Source organism: Brienomyrus brachyistius, chromosome 8, assembly GCF_023856365.1.
Source record: "Brienomyrus brachyistius isolate T26 chromosome 8, BBRACH_0.4, whole genome shotgun sequence".
Lineage (NCBI taxonomy): Eukaryota > Metazoa > Chordata > Actinopteri > Osteoglossiformes > Mormyridae > Brienomyrus > Brienomyrus brachyistius.
The window spans coordinates 23,146,469-23,166,492 of record NC_064540.1 but is presented as its reverse complement, the minus strand read 5'-3'; the positions used below and the strand labels follow the sequence as shown (position 1 = coordinate 23,166,492).

General features: G+C 47.3%; 1 protein-coding gene across 4 annotated transcripts in view; it reads right to left on the bottom strand.

Annotated features, from left to right (window-relative positions):
• Window positions 1-20,024, bottom strand: part of kaznb (kazrin, periplakin interacting protein b) — a 114,323-nt gene that overhangs the window by 84,171 nt on the left and 10,128 nt on the right. For 3 of the 4 annotated variants that reach the window (XM_049022226.1, XM_049022224.1, XM_049022223.1), the window contains exon 2: window positions 5,174-5,331. In XM_049022226.1, coding sequence (XP_048878183.1) covers window positions 5,174-5,331 — 158 coding nt within the window. Of the gene's footprint in view, window positions 1-5,173; window positions 5,332-18,331; window positions 18,519-20,024 lie in introns of those variants that run through there. The other variant, XM_049022225.1, reaches the window with a different exon arrangement.

Genomic DNA, 20,024 nt, shown 5'->3' with positions numbered 1-20,024 from the left:
TTTCCTTGTTCACAAGATAATACGTAGTCATAACCTCAGGGTGGGCTTAGTGTCATACGCTTGTTGAAAAACAAGTGATTTTCAGTAGGGATATCCAGACTTTTAACTGCTACTTTGTAAGACAGATGGGCAACACAAACAGGATCTGGAGAAGGTCCACTTTCAGTACTAACAGGTAGGAAGCATGCAGACAGACAGCCACACATGCTCTCAATTTTAGCATAATAGCATAAGAGTATTATGAACGCCACACACCACCCCTTCTGGCACTAGAGGAAATGTGGATGACAGAGTGCTGATCTAACTACCTCAGATCCTTCAGCCGAGGAGCAAGAAATCCAATATTCCACTTTCTTTCATCCAATCACCCTCAAATCCCTCATGAGCCTCTTTGGGATTCAAAAGGACGTCCTGGAGGTTAAGCCTCTAATGCAGGCATTTAATAAAGCCTTGGCTCGCCGACGTGCCGGTTTGCCGGAGGTCGGTGAGAGGGCACCATACATTACTGACCCAGCATCAGCCCGAATCCCAGGTGCCGGGGCATGTTGACGATGTGGGCCAGTGGCGGAACAACTGTACACTGGGCCCTGGGGCAAAAATTGACCACACCCCCAGCCCCCCCTTCCAAATTCACACCTAGGGCCTGTCTACGCCAGATGCAGCAGTTGCAGGTGAAATTTAAGTAGCCTCCAAATACTGCACCCATCATGCATTGCAGTAGTGAGCAAATTCCACAAACATGTTTTTTTTTGTTAAATACACGCCTCGACAACATAGACTAGAAAACAGTATTACATGTACATTTCAAAATTGTTTCAAGTAATGTACCAAATATTTTTGCTTTATGACTCCCACCATAATGAGATTGTATACATGAAATGGAGAGATATAAAAGAAGCATGTCATATAATACATATGATACCAGTGCTTTAATCCACATAAATGTTTTGCATACATGTGAGATTGGCAGTCTCAACATAACAACAGAAGGGCCCTCAACATTGCTGGTCATTTGTGGGTAGATCAATTAATATAAAATTTAAGCATATACATTTAAGCATATAAAGCAGGTCGGGTATCATTTTGTCCTTACAGATACAGTCGACCCTTCTGCATTGCAACTTTCCCCATTGCAGTTTTTTATACATCACGGGGTCAGCATAAGAAATTAACTGGAAAAGTTTTTGGGAGTTTTGCGAAAGTCGCAGACGAGACGCAAAGGCTAACAGGCAACACAAAAAAGGTTAGTTTCTCATAAATGCATAAAATATATGTACAATGCTGGTTTGGAGGATGCCAAGTATGTTTACGGCAGCCTGTCACATGATATCTTGCAGTGATCTCACAGTGATCTTTGCATCTCACATTTCTCATATCTTTTCAGTTCGCTTTACTTTGTTCACCAAGGGGACCAAAACATCTTATGCGGTTTTTCCAGATCCTGGGGGGCTGTGCCCCTAGCCCTTGCAATGTGGAAGAGTTAACCCAGCAGTTCGAGTCGCAGTCAGGTTGAATAATAGCATCGGGCGAGTTCCGGTCGCTCGTGGATGGACCCGCTCATCACTTGTTCCTACATGGAGCCACAGAAGGCTGAAAAGTCAGATTAGGGGGCCGTTTCGCTAAGCCACCTGAGAAGAGCCCCGAGTTCTTGTAGGGGAAATGAGCCCTTCGATTACTAGGCAACATCCTTGCACTAATTTGGCCAGATTTTCCCATTAAAAAGTCTCTGTCTAAGCCTACTGCGGGACAACAGCAAAATCTGGACAATAGCAAAGTGCGAAAACATTCATAGGTTTAAAATGTCAACAAGATATCTGCAAATTCCGTCCGTTTCCATGTTTATGAGTAAATAACGTTTTCATTTCTCAGTTCCGTGATTCCGTCTGCATTTTACGCATCATGGAAATCACAGGCCCCCATGTGATCATCCCATTCATAATTGCACAGCTGTAGCGATCACAGTCATATGCAGCCAGCCATGACCAGCCATTCATATTCACATAGCCATGACAATTCCATCCATATTTTCAAACTTTCACACTTACACAGTTTGCAAGCGATTCAGCACACAGCAGGGAGGGCCTATCCTGAGCTTGCCAAAGCAGTCACTTGGCAGCCAGGAAGGCGAAGCCTCTACTTTGTTTCCCTAAAAACAACTCACCTAATATGACCCTGACATCAACCTACTTTATAGTTCAAATACAGTTCTGGTTTATCGCATACAGAGCAGTGGTTGACAGCATGGATGTGTAACCTGAAGGTCAGCTTCTTCCCCCGTGTTGTTGTCCTCAGAAGCCCCTCCTAATGAAGCTATGATCATCCCAATACCCCACACCAGGGCTCCTCAAATCTGGCCCTCCATTCCAAATCCAGCCAGTGTTTCCAGTTCCCCCAGGTGGTAAGTTTAATAATTACTGACTCTAGTTGGCCACAGAGGCTTCACACCTGGCTCACAGGTAAAGGAAGGCTGGAAGTAATAATAATTATTGATACTTTATTGATCTCCATGGGTAAATTCTCTTTACGCCTGCCCAAACTTGCTCTCTGTAGGTGAGAGCAGGTCAGCGGTGACTTACCATCAGTCGGCTCTGCCCCGCCCTATGCCTTACCATCAGTCGGCCCCGCCCTATGCCTTACGATCCATCAGTCCTGCCCTATGCCTTACGATCCATCAGTCCTGCCCTATGCCTTACCATCAGTCGGCTCTGCCCCGCCCTATGCCTTACCATCAAATCGGCCCCGCCCTATGCCTTACCATCAGTCGGCCCCACCCTGCCCTATGCCTTACGATCCATCAGTCCTGCCCTATGCCTTACCATCAGTCGGCCCCACCCCGCCCTATGCCTTACCATCAGTCGGCCCCACCCTGCCCTATGCCTTACCATCAGTCCTGCCCTATGCCTTACCATCAGTCGGCCCCGCCCAATGCCTTACCATCAGTCGGCCCCACCCTATGCCTTACCATCAAATCGGCCCCGCCCTATGCCTTACCATCAAATCGGCCCCGCCCTATGCCTTACCATCAAATCGGCCCCGCCCTATGCCTTACCATCAAATCGGCCCCGCCCTATGCCTTACCATCAGTCGGCCCCGCCCTATGCCTTACCATCAGTCGGCCCCGCCCTATGCCTTACCATCAATCCGCCCGCCCTATGCCTTACCATCAAATCGGCCCCGCCCTATGCCTTACCATCAAATCGGCCCCGCCCTATGCCTTACCATCAAATCGGCCCCGCCCTATGCCTTACCATCAAATCGGCCCCGCCCTATGCCTTACCATCAAATCGGCCCCGCCCTATGCCTTACCATCAAATCGGCCCCGCCCTATGCCTTACCATCAAATCGGCCCCGCCCTATGCCTTACCATCAAATCGGCCCCGCCCTATGCCTTACCATCAGTCGGCCCCGCCCTATGCCTTACCATCAAATCGGCCCCGCCCTAAGCCTTACCAGTCGGCCCCGCCCTAAGCCTTACCATCAGTCGGCCCCGCCCTAAGCCTTACCATCAGTCGGCCCCGCCCTAAGCCTTACCATCAGTCGGCCCCGCCCTATGCCTTACCATCAATCCGCCCCGCCCTATGCCTTACCATCAATCCGCCCCGCCCTATGCCTTACCATCAATCCGCCCCGCCCTATGCCTTACCATCAATCCGCCCCACCCTATGCCTTACCATCATTCGACCCCGCCCTGCCCTATGCCTTACCATAAATCGGCCCCGCCCTATGCCTTACGATCCATCGGCCCCTCCCCCCCTTTGCCTTACCATCAGTCGGCCCCGCCCCGCCCTATGCCTTACCATCAAGCAGGCTTGACCCTTTGTCCCCACAGAGACATCATGCAAGCCCTGAAGCTCCCATTCAATCATATCGCCAAAAAAAGCACATCCATTCATACCTTGAAGGAGTTGCAAAGCTCGTCTCTGTCACTGTTGACGTGCCAGCAGACAAGGAGGGGCCTTCAGCAGAATGATTTTCAATTTATATCCATCACACTAACCTTGCAAATGTGACGTTCTGATACATTCAAGCTTGCTGTCTCGGGGGACGGTCGTCATGCGCAGAAGCGAGGTGGACAGGCCCAGGGCGGGACAAACATAACTGAGCAGGTAAATCAATCAGACGAAGAACTACCAAGAGCGGAAGAGCATGTCTTCGGTTCACTGACTCAAGACTACCTCTTCCTTTACACTTAGACGTGCACTGTCCCTCCTGACATGGAGATGAGATTGTTAAGTACAAGAGGAAACCTTCCAGAAAAAGGTCACAAAAAGCCACTTCACCGGAGAAAACCTCTCAGCTTCTGCTCACCCTTTGAGGAATTGCGCATGTGTTTAAGAATTCAGAATCAGAACTCGGGCCCAACAGCAAAAGGAGCATTCTGAGTGAAAACACAGGCGAAGGAATTTGTGAGTGTAAATGCGTCACTGGTTAATTCAGGCCATTGTGTCTCTCCTTGTAATTTAGCCCCTTTCTTAGCCACTTAACGAGCATATCACATTGGCCCGTGTTGTCACAGCAGAGGCCTTGGGGTAATGATTTTGAACAATTCATTTTAAAAATGGAGAAGCTCTGGAGATCCCAGACTCATTAAATTATTTATTCACGCCTTTGAATGAGGAGACATTCAATTATTCAAATGTTGACATTTAACAGCAAGTCAACTCGGCTGACTGCATTTTACCGGCGTGGTTCAGGAAGTCCGGAGCAGTGATCCCCCTAGGGAGAGGCACATGGCGGGGGGGGTGGGGGGTGGGGCATGTGATACCACCTGCCCCCCCCGTACCACCATCAGCCACTGTTGGAGAGAAGGACTCCCTACATTAATTGTGGAAGACGGACAGAAGTCATGGAGATGCGTACTGATCGTAGCTTTGAGGTCTTCTGGGGGTCGTTAAAGAGCCAAGCAAAGGGAACCATGGGGACTGGACTGTTTTTTTTGCACCAGTGCAACACGGTAAACACATTCCCAGTGTTTGGGCTGCTTGTGTGTGGGGAGTTTTCTGTGCTCTTTCCTGTGTTTGGTTTAGTTTCCTCTCAGTACAGGATGGTAACCAGTGGAGGTAACCAGGTTTATTTCTGGCTTTAAACAAATGCAAGTGATAAATACAATGAGGGTTCTTACAAATGACGTTTAACAACAGAAGAACAACAGCAAACAGACAGCTGTGTTTACCTGGGCGTCTACCAGCAGGTGCCTCATCAAGGTCATCGACTTCTTCAGGGTGTCCTTCTCGGTGGGCAGGAAGGCATGGTCCTCATGGTCCAGGGCCTGGGGCCTGTTCACCATGAAGTGGGAGATCTGGTCGTTCAGGCTGGTGAGGGACTGCACCGCTGGAAGGTTGGGGAAGGGAGAGAAAAACAGCAACGTCAGCCGCCACCGAAACGACCATCTGTTGATCTGCTGGAACTGACGTGTCATTGGGCTGCAGGCTACCTCACGCTCGTTTGGGTGCAGTTCTCGGCAACCCCGGCTAGAAAAGCAGTTACTGGAAATGAGCTGATGAATGGGGACCGTGCTGGGATTACAGAACAGGGATTGGGGGATGTTTTTGGAACAATTAAATAAAAGTCACAACACTGCAGGGACCCACGGTAAAGCCAAGCTGCAGGTGGTCATTAAACATATAAAGTCTATTTCTGATTTAGGCCCATTGCTTTACAGCTGAAAGCCAGCTCACCTGTGTTCTTATACAAAGTAAATAGTATATAGTGTATAATCCCTCAGACTCCACAGAGCAGATCTGCACTCTCTTCAGTAAAACACTCTCAGCCATTCCTGTCATTCCCTTCTGGGACGACTAACTTCAACATAGATGTGAAATTTATTCTGCGATCAGGGTGGAGATTTCAGAAGTGTGGGCACTGCAGGCAGGCTGTATGGCTGACTGACCAGATGGGGAAAAAACCACAAGGGTTTTTACATTCAACTTCATTAACCATAATTAATGTGTTATAAATAAAATATTATGTAAACTGGGTGATCTACAGCAATAAAGGCTTCTTAAGCCTTTCATCGTGAAATTTAAATGAGCTGTAATATCTTCTTTAAGCAATTATCAGGCTCACCCTCAAAACCTGTGGGTTAAATGCAGCTGAATTTAAATTTAGAAGTATAATTCTGATCACTCTCTCTCTGGTCCTTCTTATGCCATGTGTAAACTACTCCAGCCAGACAACTCCAAAGATACAATGCTGAAGGGACTGGCTTTAAGACAACTGGGATGTGGCCAAGCAGCGGGAAGCGTGCTGGTTCAGGAACTGGACACTGTTGCCCAGTTTTTGTACCTTTGACAACAAATGTTGAATTACCTCAGGAAAAATACCAATCCATGAAAATGAAATTACCGTAAAATATCATGCTACAGAATAAGCCTACAGTGATTTAACAATACTGTCAATCAGAAATGGTCAGTTCAGATCCAGACAGTAAAAATCCAGAGCAAGATTTTGCCTATTGCTTTTGAAAAAAACCATCAAAATACTGTATACCGTGGCATAAGGATATTTGAACGGTTTGACGGCAGACCTGAGGACCACTGTCGCTGAGATTGGCCTTATCTCACCACATTATAGCCTGTCCTGGCTGCCCCCTCCCTGCATTACCACCATTATACCCCACACAGCTATTAGTGTTCCACAATGGCTCACAAAACGAGACACTATTTGTTTTCCAGCAGCCGCAGAGGGAGTGTACAGCACCTTACAGCATCCACGTGGACCCGACCGCACGTCATCAGAATTCCGGGCTCTGGACAGACACAGTGAATGCCATTTATCGGCAACTGCTCCGCTCTTCAGCCTGGCACCTGTCTCTTAAATGCAAATAACATCACTCAGTCAGACGGCGAAAATCACAGGCATCCTGCGGGGTTTCTGTTAATATCCGACAGTAATTAAAGAACGGTAAGTAAAACGTAGGTTTCTATAACTCCAGCTCACCAATCCCCACGCGCCCGGCAGGCTCATGATCGTCACAGCCGAGCACTGAAGGTACAAATTATTCATGATGATGTGATGCCAGTCGCAGAGAGCCACTGGGCCCCTCTCCGTGTCACATCCACAAATACAAACGCATGTGGTCACTCAGTGTCAGTCAGCAAAACACACAAAAAAAAAAAACACAAATAAAAAACAGCTCATTTTGAAACTTTATATTACCTATTTAGCAGACCTGTTAACTCAGTCAAATTATATAAGATTTGCTGGATAACAAGAACAAACAGATAACGGTGTGTAGGGAGATATACAGGCTAAACCACAGAGGACCGTCAGACAGCTGCTTTCAATCAGATGCCGGCTAATTATGTCCCAACTGATGAACGGAGAAAATCAATAATAAGCTGAAGCCGTTTCAAAAATGCTGCAGATTGACTAATGAAGTTTGCAAGAGATCACTCCGGCAGCACCACACACACGACAATTAATATTCATTTAAGTTAATGGTTGCAAAAACATTCTCCCTCGTGTGAAGAATAATGCTCCAGAAGAATTCTATGCAATTTATATTTACATTAATTTATTTGCAGGGCACAATTAACCAAATAATAGCCAGAACAAAGTTATATCAGACCCAGAGTGTTATCTTTGGGTCTGGGAGGCTGACTGGGCCTCCAAGCCCAGGCAGGATCCACGAATCACACTGATGTTCTCACATTCCCCAGGCGCTGGCAGATCACGCCAGCTGCGGTTCTGCATTAGAGCAGAATTGCTGAGGAGTTTGGCCAGGGCGCCTCCCTCTGTAAGGCGAGATTACCCTAAGCCCATTACTACAATGGGGTTGGGGGGGGGGGCTTACATTTGTCAGTGTTGTTTTTCGGAAATGGTCTTTCAGTCAGGTTACGGTCCATCACTGCCGAGTCTGAAAACGACAAAACTATGTGGGGTGGTGTGAGGTTAGGGTGGGTGGGGTAGACTTCTGGACCCCATCACAAGACAACACGACGGATTCATGAAGTGTTATATAACCACCCATTTAATGGCCTTTAAAAGCAGAGGGACCCGACATGTCCCAATGACAGAGCCTCCTGAACAGGGAAGGCTTTCAAGAGGAATGTTTTACCGAGCACTGAAAAGCAGAGGTCACACAGGTTCACCCATTCACTGGTCACATGGCTGTCATTTGAGGAGGGAGGGACCAGCGGAGGATAGATTATTTTCTGAAGAGGGGAAATAAAAGGCCGTCGGCAACATCTTTTTTTCCCAACCGTACAAAATAAAAAGGACATTTTCTTAAAATACTACATTACTATGGCTATGATTCCTTGTTCATGATTTTCTCAACCCAGTCCTTGGGGACCCCCAGATGGTTCACGTTTTTGCTCCCTCCCAGCTCCCATGCAAAAATGTGTACTGCCTGGGGGTCCCAGAGGACCAGAATGAGAAACTCTGGTTTAGATAATTGATAGTAAAATATGTTCCATGTGATCAACATCAGCAATGGCAATGAAAATGGGGGCGGGTTCCGATTCTGAGGGGGCTAATGCCACTCTGTCCCCCCGGCTCCACAAGTGTGTAGGACAAGTACACCTCTGGAAGTGAGCAAGTGCTGGAGAGTGGCTACATCAGCAGAGGGCACGAGTGTCCTCCACTGGCTTAGCAGGAAACCCCCAGCGCTGCTTATGGGATCAGTCACTGCAGAGATTCTGGGAGATATAATCCCTCCAGAGTGTCTTGGCTGTGGCCTGGGGCTTCTGCCCTGTGGGACATGCCCAGAACATCTCCCTTGGGAACAGGGGTAGATAGTTCAGGTCCAGAAAGTAAAAATCCAGAACATGATTCTGTTTTAACCAACCTGTTGAGTATAAAGAGTCACAGTCACCGAGTACTCAACTGGTAGGTTGAAACAAAACCTTGGTCTGGATTTTTCCTTTCTGGACCTGATTTGTCCACCTCTGCCATCAACCAGGCTTGGGTGGCAATGCTGTAATACACTATATTACACTTGCCACACTATATTGGGTAAACCGTAGTATTTTGAATTCTTGGTGACAAAATTAGTGATCCCCCCATTATTGCTTTTGAAAATACCATAAAAAAAACTAATTAAAAAAAATGGACTTGAACAATCCATCTCTGCTTAGGAACCATACCAAACGACCTCAGCTGGCTCCCGGGATCGCCAAACAGATGGCGAGAACAGCCACCCTGCAGAGAAACTTACAACCCACAGCCACTTGTAATTATAACCTTGTCTTTTGTTCATTACGAACAGCTCGTGCCCATAAGTAAGCATAGGGACGTAGACTGACCAGTTAACCATGAGTCTCTTCGTCTGGCTTAACTCAACGCTTTATCACCACAGCCCTCCACAGTGCACACAAAACCCCTATAATTGATCTACCCGTCATTCTCAACATTCCCTCAACTGTGATCTAGATCCCGTGGTACTTAAACTCCCTTACTGCAGGCAGACTCTCTCGGCTCACCTGAAAGGAACAGCCCACTCATTTCTGAGAGCGTAGCGTGGTCTCGAATTTGGAGGTGCCGATTCTTATCCCTGCCGGTTCATACTTCGCAATAAATCACTCAGGCGTGTGTTGAGGGTCCTAGTCTAATGAGGCAAAAGCACAGCGTGATCGGCAAATAGCAGGGGCATCACTTTTAGCCCCCATACCAAATGCAATTCCAGGCACGGCCGCGCTTTGATATGCTGGCAAACACAAGTACAGACCGGCTGCACACAGGCCACACTGATTTTGTGCAAATGATGCGATGACCCTTCTTACTACATTCACACAGGGTCCCCATATTCCTGTAACACCCCCCACAGTAAGCCACCTCAAGATCCACAAAGCACAGGGAGACTGGGTGAGCATATTCCCACAAACCCTGACAAAGCTGTGCTAGGAAGAAGTGCTGCTTCACTGTTCCACAGCCAGGCCAGAATCCCACAAACCCTGACAAAGCTGTGCTAGGAAGCAGTGCTGCTTCACTGTTCCACAGCCAGGCCAGAATCCCACAAACCCTGACAAAGCTGTGCTAGGAAGAAGTGCTGCTTCACTGTTCCACAGCCAGGCCAGAATCCACACTGCTGCTGTACAATCTTAGGTTCAGCCACTGGGCAGAGTCATTCGTATAAATTTGAATCCTTATGTTTATTAAATTCGGTTAACGGAGCACGCCACATGCAACTGTTTTGGTACGCAGAATTTATACAGATTGCTATCTTTTGGTCATTATAATACACCTCTCACTGATATTTTAGATGCACTACTAATCTGCTTACCAAATTGTGGGTGCAAGTAAACTTCCATACAGTACTGAAACGCTGACGTCCAGACAATTGATTCACCTGTTACCCAAAGCCCTGCTGATTATTGCACATGCTCCAGATAATCGCGATGTGATATTGTGGAGCCCAATTTCAAAGTTCAGCCTCCACATGTCTTTCCAGGGACCCAGAGCCGAAAATCGATGATCCACTAAATGAAGAGAGTGTGGAATATTGGAATGCGACTTCACCCAGTTACCCGAATACCTGAAGCAGATTCCCCATACTTCCAGCTACACACTCTGTCTACATCTTAAACTGCCGTCCGCATAACCAACTTGCGACAATTAAAAGAATCTCCTAGCTGTTTGGCCAAAACACACCGTCAAATGCGGCAGAAATAAAAAGCTGCCCAGCTACAGAGAAACCACCAGGCAACTTCTGAAGGCACCTTTCATTAGGAACTGGTATGATGAGAAAGGAAGAAAATAAGAAAGAAATGTTTCATTTGTATCTGGCCCTCAGCAACATCCATTCTCATAAATCCACATTTTTTCAAATCTTCACTCGTAAGACCAGTATGCTAAAAGAGGAATTACTTAAAACAGGAAAGGCAATTTAATGAACTACAAAGGGGAAAAAAATAAGAGGTTAGTGTATTTTCCTTTTTCTTTTTAATACTTTGAAAGCAGGTAAGTACATTAAGCGGATTTTTTTCCCACATGCAGGATTGTTTGGAAAGACGTGAAAGAAGCACATTCATTGGACAGGAAGCCACGGTAGTGGACTTCAATGGAACCTCATGTGGGGATTACAGAGCGACTCTCGCTGGATTCCGACAGCAGGAGGATTTGTAAAGACTCCAGAGGCGCCATCTCCCCACCCGACTTTGTCGAAATTACCCACAGAGCACTGCACCTCCCGTCAAAATGCAAAACAAGAGGGAAAAAAAACAGAATTGCTGGCTTCACTTAGTTCCTGCCACACTGGACTGTGCTACTCCATGCTGCTCGAACAATTGATCCCGTTTCGAAAACAAATTGCAGGAAGTCATACTGGAATCAATTGTGGAATCAGTGAGCGATCGACTGTGTATCATGTCAGGCAGATGTTTGTAGACTGAGAGCTTCAACACAGGGAGGTGGAAAAAAAAGAGACTGTGATGCAGGGATTCACAGAACAAAATGTGAAGTTGCAAACGATGCGATAGACTGCACCGACAGCATAACAGTGTGCCGCGCCATCCGTCATGTAGGAACAGCAGAACAGGAAATGCCTTGAGATAGTGACCAGAAACGCCACTGTAACGCTAACTCCGCAAAGCATTCAGAGACACGCCTCAGAGTGGGGCCGCTTTGGGATCCAGGTAACAAGCCAGTTCAAAAACACAACACAGCTCCTCATTGGCCACCACTGGGTCAGCAGAGCCAATGAGCCTCCACTGAGCCAATGAGGGGACCTGCTCTCATAACGAAGAGAAAGCAAATATGATTCTCAGAGGATCATTTAAACATTTTAGTACTGGATATCTTTACAAAAAGGGGAAAATGAAAACCAAATAGGAGAGAAAAAACCTAAGAGATGGGAGTGACAGGAGTGTTTTGGATACGTGCAGTGTGTGAGCTGTGTGATGTCAGCCTGGGGGGGCACACAGCTGGAGCAAAGGGCCACATTCCAGGGTCGCTATGGCGATGAGCGCCATCTCGTTAACCAACAAAGACGACAGACACAGCGAGTCAATGCACTTCACTAGCCATAGGATCTACTGGAGGCTGTGGCTGGGGGGGGGAGCATTCCAGGAAGGTCTTGGAGGGAGGGGGGATTCTTGGAGCCGGCTTTTGTGATTGTGTTTCCATGGGAGAAAGCGCGAGGCAAGGGCAGGAATTTGCAACAGTCTGACTCTCTCAACGTTTCCAAAACAAACACCACCACCACCCCCCCCCCCCATGGACTCACCATGCTGAGCCGTCTGTTGCGTTTTTCCCAGGCTGTGGGGGAATTCCCCACGGCCCAGGTCAGACATGTGGTTCTCATCCGGCTCCGGGTCTGTGCTGGCTGACACGGAACACAGTCCGGAACCGTCCTCAGAGGGGCCCAAAGCCCGAGGCTGCCTATCCGCACACCTCAGGCAGAGGCCTGGGTAGGGGTCACCACCAGGCCACAGACCGCGTGTGCTATGCCCCTCGCAATGCTGCACGCTCGCTCAGAAACATCCGGTCCTGCGGGTTGCAGGAAGGCATCCAAGCTGATTTCAGAATGAACCAAAAAAACTCGCCTGCTGGTTTTCAGACTCTCATCCGGCCCCCCGACGGCTGGTACAGCGACGGACATTCAAAACCCCCTCTTAGCCTGTTTACAGGGCCACCGTGACCTGGGGTCTAATGCAGGCTCCGCAGGGTGTAGAGTGTTACTCTAAGGGGGGGTTGGGGGGTGAGAACGGTTAACATTTTGAGTCTTAAATGGTCCTGTAACACGATGCAAATTTCTTAAAGTTTCATGGAGCAACTCAGCCATCATCACCCTGTACCAACAGAACACATAAATCACGGACAGGGGTGACGATAATATGACCTGGGAGGCTTATAACAGATCTGAATAGATCTGATCGGGAACAGGCCCTTTATTACAGCGCCAGAGAGCCATCAGCAAGCCAAACCCAGCTCCTCTCAGTAACGCTGACTGTAACCCAACCCCGTAACATTCCTGATGAGGGGCCTCAAGATTAATAATCTCCAGTTTCACTGTCATGGGATTCAGTGGAAGACTCTGGAATCCCTCTGGCACTCGCTCCTCTCCTGGAAAAGCCCCGAACATTTTTGTTCAGCAGAACAGCGCAAATCACATAAAAACACTGGGGTCGGGGGTCACGTCCTCAGATGTCTGTAAGACTGTTAGCATTACCGTCATCGACAGGTGTGTTACGCTGAGTGATTCAGTGTCGCTCAGCGGCTCTAACTGAAACGACAGTGGGAATGTACAGTGGTGCAAAAGTGCATTCCTCACCTCAGCCGGAGTTCAACAATGTTACACAGTAACAGAAAGGAATTTAAGAAGAAAAGCATGGTGATGGGGGGGGGGGGGAGTTGGGGGGCGGCGCAGGAATTCCTAATGAGCAGGCTAAGTGAATACTGCTGATTTTATGGGTGTCAGCTCTCTCAAGCCACACATCCAAGCTCCGAGTTTGTCTTAGCATGCAGGGTTTGCCCTGAATCACTGCGTTTCCTCTCCTCCCAAGACAAGCAGCTATCTGTGTCGTTGTCAAGAGCCGCTCACCTTCCTGCCACCCCCTCAGCCCACCGCGCACACATTCCACTGACACGCACACGGCGCACACACACAGATGGATGGCCCCTGCCGCACGTTTAACTGCAGAGCTGCAGCTGAAACGGAGGCGTGGCTTAAGCAGCGAGGGTCACACAGGCGCTGCCGTCAAATCGACATCCCGCCTCTGGCTAAAAAATCACCTTATCGGGATCACAGGGTCCATGTTTGTGTTCCCACAATGTGGCCCTAAAGCACTGGGGGGGGGGGCCCACCCGCCACCAGTGGTGGAGGCTTCACCAATTACTCAAATCATTAGATCAGACTCCTCGCACGGAGAGACACCAGGACTGTGGCTACCCGTCCGCATCGCGGAGATAAAACTAATGAGCTTCACAGGACGGTCGTATTCCTTTTTCTACACTGCCAATTTCAATATTTCAATTGGAGAGTTAATTAAAATGAAAATGAAGGAGAACCCCCCCCCCATAAACACACACACACCCTCACCGTGAAAACCCAGCTCAATCACCCAGATCCGTAAAATAAAAAGTTATGCAGCACACACCACACCAATCGCCATGGCGACAGCGCGCACATCATCTCCCGCCCCTGGGACTCGCTCTCCGCTTCCCAGCCCTTGGGACTTCAAAGGACGGCGGCAGGTTTGACCCACAGCCCCTGGTCAGGGCTCTGCCCAGGTACAGCAGGCTTCACCTCCACCTGCAGTGTGACTCCACACAGCAACATCTTTGCACATCAAATTTAAAACAGTATTAAAAAAAACGCACTCGGAAGAAAACACTGCACAATGAAAGTCAGCACTCTCTGCCAAAGAGACTCAAAGTCAAAGCCTAGTACTGAGGTTAAAGTTGCAGCCAAACCAGCACAGCCACATGGTCCACCAGCTGCTTCTGAGATCGTTCAAGATGTTTCAGAGGCGCGTCAAACAATAAGGGCCTGAGTTAGGGGCATGCAAGGGAATGTACCAAGGGATTTAGACAGGAGACAGGGGTTTCAATTAGGCACCATTCAGAGCCCAGCTGCAAAAGAGCAAGACAGGGGGAGACTATAGAGGAAGAGGAAGAAGAGAGAGTGAATGAGAAATGAAGGTCGCAGCAGCCGGAAAACATGAACAGTTGATTTAATGGACAGTCAGCAGTGAAGGGAAAAAAAACAGCCATCAGAAATTCAGTTATTATCTATAATGACCCCTCAAGTTGGGCTGTGAAATTTCGGGAATTGTCCCATTAACTCCCATGGAAAGTTTCCAGCTTAGAGTATTTCCAAAATTCCCAAGCTTAAACTTCCCATGGAATGAAAAGTTTCTGGAAATTTTCCACCCCTTCCCAAACCCCACCCTCAAGACACCAAGACCACCATAAGAGAAGAAACATTAACGCCATAGGGAGGGTAACGGTTGGGGGGGTGATATGAAGAGACAGGACTGCAACCACGGCGACTGAGAAACCAAAGGCCCGTCTGCCAGATAAGTGATGTCCTGCTGCTCACGGATGCGCAGCGCAGTGACACAGACGTGCCCAGGAAACATTCTTGGAACGAAAAGAATCCCGGATCCAGTATAGTGTGAAACAAGCCAGCTTTCAGTGCTGCCCAGAATGTGTCACCACAGGCTTCCTCTGACTTTTGCAAACTCAAGCGACCCCTCCCCCCCCACCCCCAATTTCTCCAGCACAGTTCACTGGATTCCACTACTGACTTTTGCTGCCTGCTCTGTCAGCTTGAACTGTGTACCGCAAAGACCGCATGCAATGAAGTGAAACGGAACATAATAAAAAGAACCATAAAGGAACATAATGAACTAAAAAGCAAAGTGAGCAGGATCAGCACTGGAGAACCCAGACCAACAGGAATGGAACGGGGCCACACTTAGAGAGACTGAACCAGCCCAGGCTGCAGGGTTAGCTAAGTGCCGCACGGCCAAGCACAGAACCCCTCATTGATATCTATTATAGTGCCAAGGAGCAAACACACGCACCAGCGACTGCAATAAATTACAATTAAATGTGTAAACATTCCACACTGCCGATAGCCGGTTGCCATGACAGGTACTCTGTGAGTCAGATAAAAGGCGCTGATGAGATGTTAAACACTTGAAAGAACCCAAACGAGAAATCTGATAAGACTTTTTCAGAATGTGAGGTCTGGTAAGAACTAAGAAACAATTTCTGCTTCTTTACACAACCTGTGTCAGGAGTCTCACAAAATTATATCAAACATGCAGAGTCAGATTCACCACACTGGCAATTCCGAACATTTTCGCCTTCAGAATTACGGGTAAGGTGGTTTTAAAATTGAAGGGCTTCTCTCAGCTGACTGGTAATCTTTTGAGTTATGTCAACTTTAGACTTGAGTAGCGTGTCTCTTTGCTGCCACCACTTTGACTCTGCCCCCTCTGTGGCTCCTGCACTGGCCCCGCCCACTCTGCTGCCTCCACATTGCTGCATCTCAACCAGCAGCCTCTGCTTTGCTGCATCCCTAGCTTCTCGATGCTGAATTGTGTTGCCATAGCAACAACACTTGACTGCAAATGACCTTCTGACCATGTGACTAAGGCAGGCCCTCAAAATACCACTGTGCCTGTCAAGTTGCGGAATTATGGGGAACAAAGGAAGAAATTCAGCAAATCACAACATTCATCCCGAACTTAGTTTCTACATTGTCTATGTTCACTGGTTAAAAAAAATCACCTGAACTATTAAAAAGTAAAAGGTGCAAGCAGCCATGGTTTGAAGCGGCTCTTATGAGTTTTTAACTCGGTGGGAAAATTCACATAAATCGATAACACAAAATGATGGATTTTCTGCAATAATGTTACACATTTGCCTTGATTGTGTCTCGTACCTCAGAGGCCTCTCCAGGCATTGTCACTGGAAACTAACCTAACTGGCTTTATGTCAAAGTGAAATTTCTGCAGCATTCAGATTTCCCTGCACAAGCATGTTACGGCTTCACCAGAGAGGGACAGTTCAGGCCCAGAGAGTAAAAGTCCAGACCAAGATTTTGCTTCAACCAACCAGTTGACTATAAAGAGTCACAATCACACAGTAGTGAACTGGTTGGTTGAAGCAAAATCTTGGTCCGGAGTATTACTTTCTGGAACCTGAACTATCCACCTCTCAGCTGCAAACAGCAGAAGCCCAAATTATACCCCATAATTTCACACAGTGTGAGTAAGGCAGATTAACTCTGACAGAAACAGGTGTAAGGTTCATTCTGATAGTGATTCACAAACGGACAAAAGAGCTTCTCACCCCGGCAGCCCGACCGCTCACTTCTAACCTGACAGAGATGGAAAGTTCTCTCTGGGATTTCCGTCAATAGTTTAACCCTAGGGACACAAAATGGCCCCATTTATCTCTGTACATAAAATGATTTGGCATGGGGGGGCGGCACATTCAGTCATTTCCAGAACTTGGTTTTCTCGCTGTCGGAGGACCAGTCTTTCCTGCAGCAATGGAATACACATTACACTGGAGTCCCACGAGGGCAGTTCACTTAAAACACAGGAAAACCAGGAGTCGATAAACAGCAGAGACCAATCAAATTTATGGTCTGCGTTAGAGGGTCCCTGGATGAAGATGGTAATTCACCTTGACTTTAATATTGAAGCACCCATGACTTGCAATCTCTCATTTCCGTAACGCGATTCAGCGGCCCGCCTCTCCCTACACCTCGCTTTGATCGTGGTGCACGAGCCGGCTTCTCGAAGGTCAAGATTAAGAAAGCAAAGACAGCAGCAGTGGAATCCAGTGATAAATCACAGCACATACAGAATGATGTACCACAAGAACAAAGGGAGAAAGGGATACTTTTTGTTAATATATTCTTAAAAGGTCTGGGAATTACCGCGACCCCTACCGGGAAATGTATTCTGTTAATAGCTGGAAGTTTAGACATTTATTTAAGTAGGGAAGTTTTTCCATTCATGAGATCTGCAGCTTCTCCCTTTTCTCACAAAGTCACAGAGCAGTGGTCTGACCACAGTGAAGACACCCTCAACACCACCGCAGTCCACATGAAGGCTTCAGTACACAGACGATCTCACTTATACTTAGAAATCACTGACTACCACGAAGAAATTAACTGAAAAGGTACATTGGGTAAAGACAAATGAAACGACAGTATGACGGACCAAACTTTAGTGCCGCATTTAAATATTATTTAAAAAATGTTTGCCATAGCCCACAGAAAGCCAAACTTCGGTGACAAGACGGGCAAAATCCCAGAAACATGAAGAATATAATATTTTAAAATGTTTCTCTCATTTAAAGGCGATTTAAACCGAATACTCACACATCGGGACGTGCAAATAATCAATTATAATTAATTACATTATTCGAAACTTCACCTCGTTCACTGGAAAGGTGAGGAACCTGACCATGACAAATCGCACAATTTTCCATGGAGTATAAAACACTCCTGCGTTAATTTACGGCGCAACGGTGCCCGTTGATAAAATGCAACGTCCAGATAAAAAATGAGCCGGTAGATGGTAGAAACAGCAGCTAAGGAGCCATCGGTGCTGTTCGTTCACGTTTATACACCTGGGAAAATGATTACGTCGTAAAAATAAAAATAAATCACATTTGGGATACATTCATTTCCGTACTTCAGGAAAAAGTCACAGTGTGCAAACAAACAGACCTTGTTAACTGTAATCGTAAGTAATGAACCACAAATTAAAGCTGACACACAGTTTCACGTCTTATTAACGCACGTCTGCGGGTTTTGGGGAAAGTTGAAAACTGTACGAGACCAGACTTTAATGTTATACCGGTTTCAGTTTTGCGCTGGGAAAAAAACGCATGTTTGCCCCTCAGGCAAAGTAAATCTCACCTTCCTCGGGATGACAGATCCACAGCGGTCCAGCAAGAAGTCGCTCGTCTCCCCGGAACTCGGTCCGTCGGCACCAGCCCTAGTGGGCGGACACCGTGAGAACCGCAGACAGTCACCGTGCAATAAAGACTGGGGGAGGGGGCATATTCAGCCGTCCGTGCCTTTGCTCAAGCCTGCTTTGGGCAAGGGGCTAAAGTCACGCGAATACAATGTGTGCGTGATCGTAGCACATAAGACGGGAATTTCTCACGCGCTGTGCAGCCCCCACGCACGGCGGCGCCAGCTTATGTATTTACCCTTGCTGACAAACTCGCCCACGAGTGGAGATGCAGTATTTCCCGCATCTCTGCTGGTATCGCTTGGCTCCTTTCCCGGTTCTGTGTTTCTGTACCATTCCCCACGGATCAGTGTGATTGCGTTGACTTTGCCTGCGTAGACATACTTTTCCGTAAACTCACACCGTTTGCAAAACACATTTATGCCCCTTCATCTTCAAGCTATCCACTTACATGAAGTACGGATATTTTTGTATGTTTTACATTATAAACACCAAATTCTTATCAAACACTAGATTCATGGAGTAAAATTTAAACACGAACTGGTGCGGCCAACAGTTACACATGTTAAAGCATTGTGTAGCTCTTTGTCCAGTCCTTTTGTTGGTGAATGAACATTGATGCTCATTGTACTGAACAATAATTCGATAAGTCAATGATTCAGGCAGTTTCAGTTTCTATTCAGGAGAAGAGGTCATTAGTTGTACAGCTGGGACAGATCGTTTCAGAGATGGGGGAGGGGGCAAATTCAGGTTATTGCTGCATCACAACATCACACATTTTTATGTTCAGAGCTCTAAACAGCAGTACACAGTGCTTAGTGGTACATATTTATTTTGTGTGGGTGTGTGTATGTATATAAAATCCACATTGTGTGTATATATATATCCATCCATCCATTTTCCAAACCGCTTATCCTACTGGGTCGGGGGGGGGTCTGGAGCCTATCCCGGAAGCAATGGGCACGAGACAGGGAACAACCCAGGATGGGGGGCCAGCCCATCGCAGGGCACACTTAGCAACTCCAATTAGCCTCAGCATGTTTTTGGACTGCGGGGGGAAACCGGAGTACCCGGAAGAAACCCCACGACAACATGGGGAGAACATGCAAACTCCACACACATGTAACCCAGGCGGAGACACAAACCCAGGTCCCAGAGGTGTGAGACAACAGTGCTAACCACTGCACCACCATGCCGCCCCCATGTATGTATGTATATACAAGAAAGGGTAAAAATTTGTACATTTGCTTGTCAGTGGCTCTGTACCCTTGTTATTGTACATTTTAAGGTACAGAAATGGACCCTGAGGAACATCCCAAAGGCATAAACAGCATTAATGTACCATCAATGGTACATGTTCCTCAGAGTCCATTGCTGTACCTTAAAATGTATATTTAACTGCAGCTAAGGGTATAATTGGCAGACCCTTGAGGGTACAGCCCCAGTGACAAGCAGAGCTATGCATTTTTACCTTTTTTTTCAAGAGTGTATACATACACATACACACACACACACACACACATGCACACATACATGTTTGTATTCATATCTCAGTGGGGACCATCCATTCATTTCTATTGGCAAAACCCTAATCCCCAACAATGACAACCTTAACCCCTACCCAGCCCTAACCTT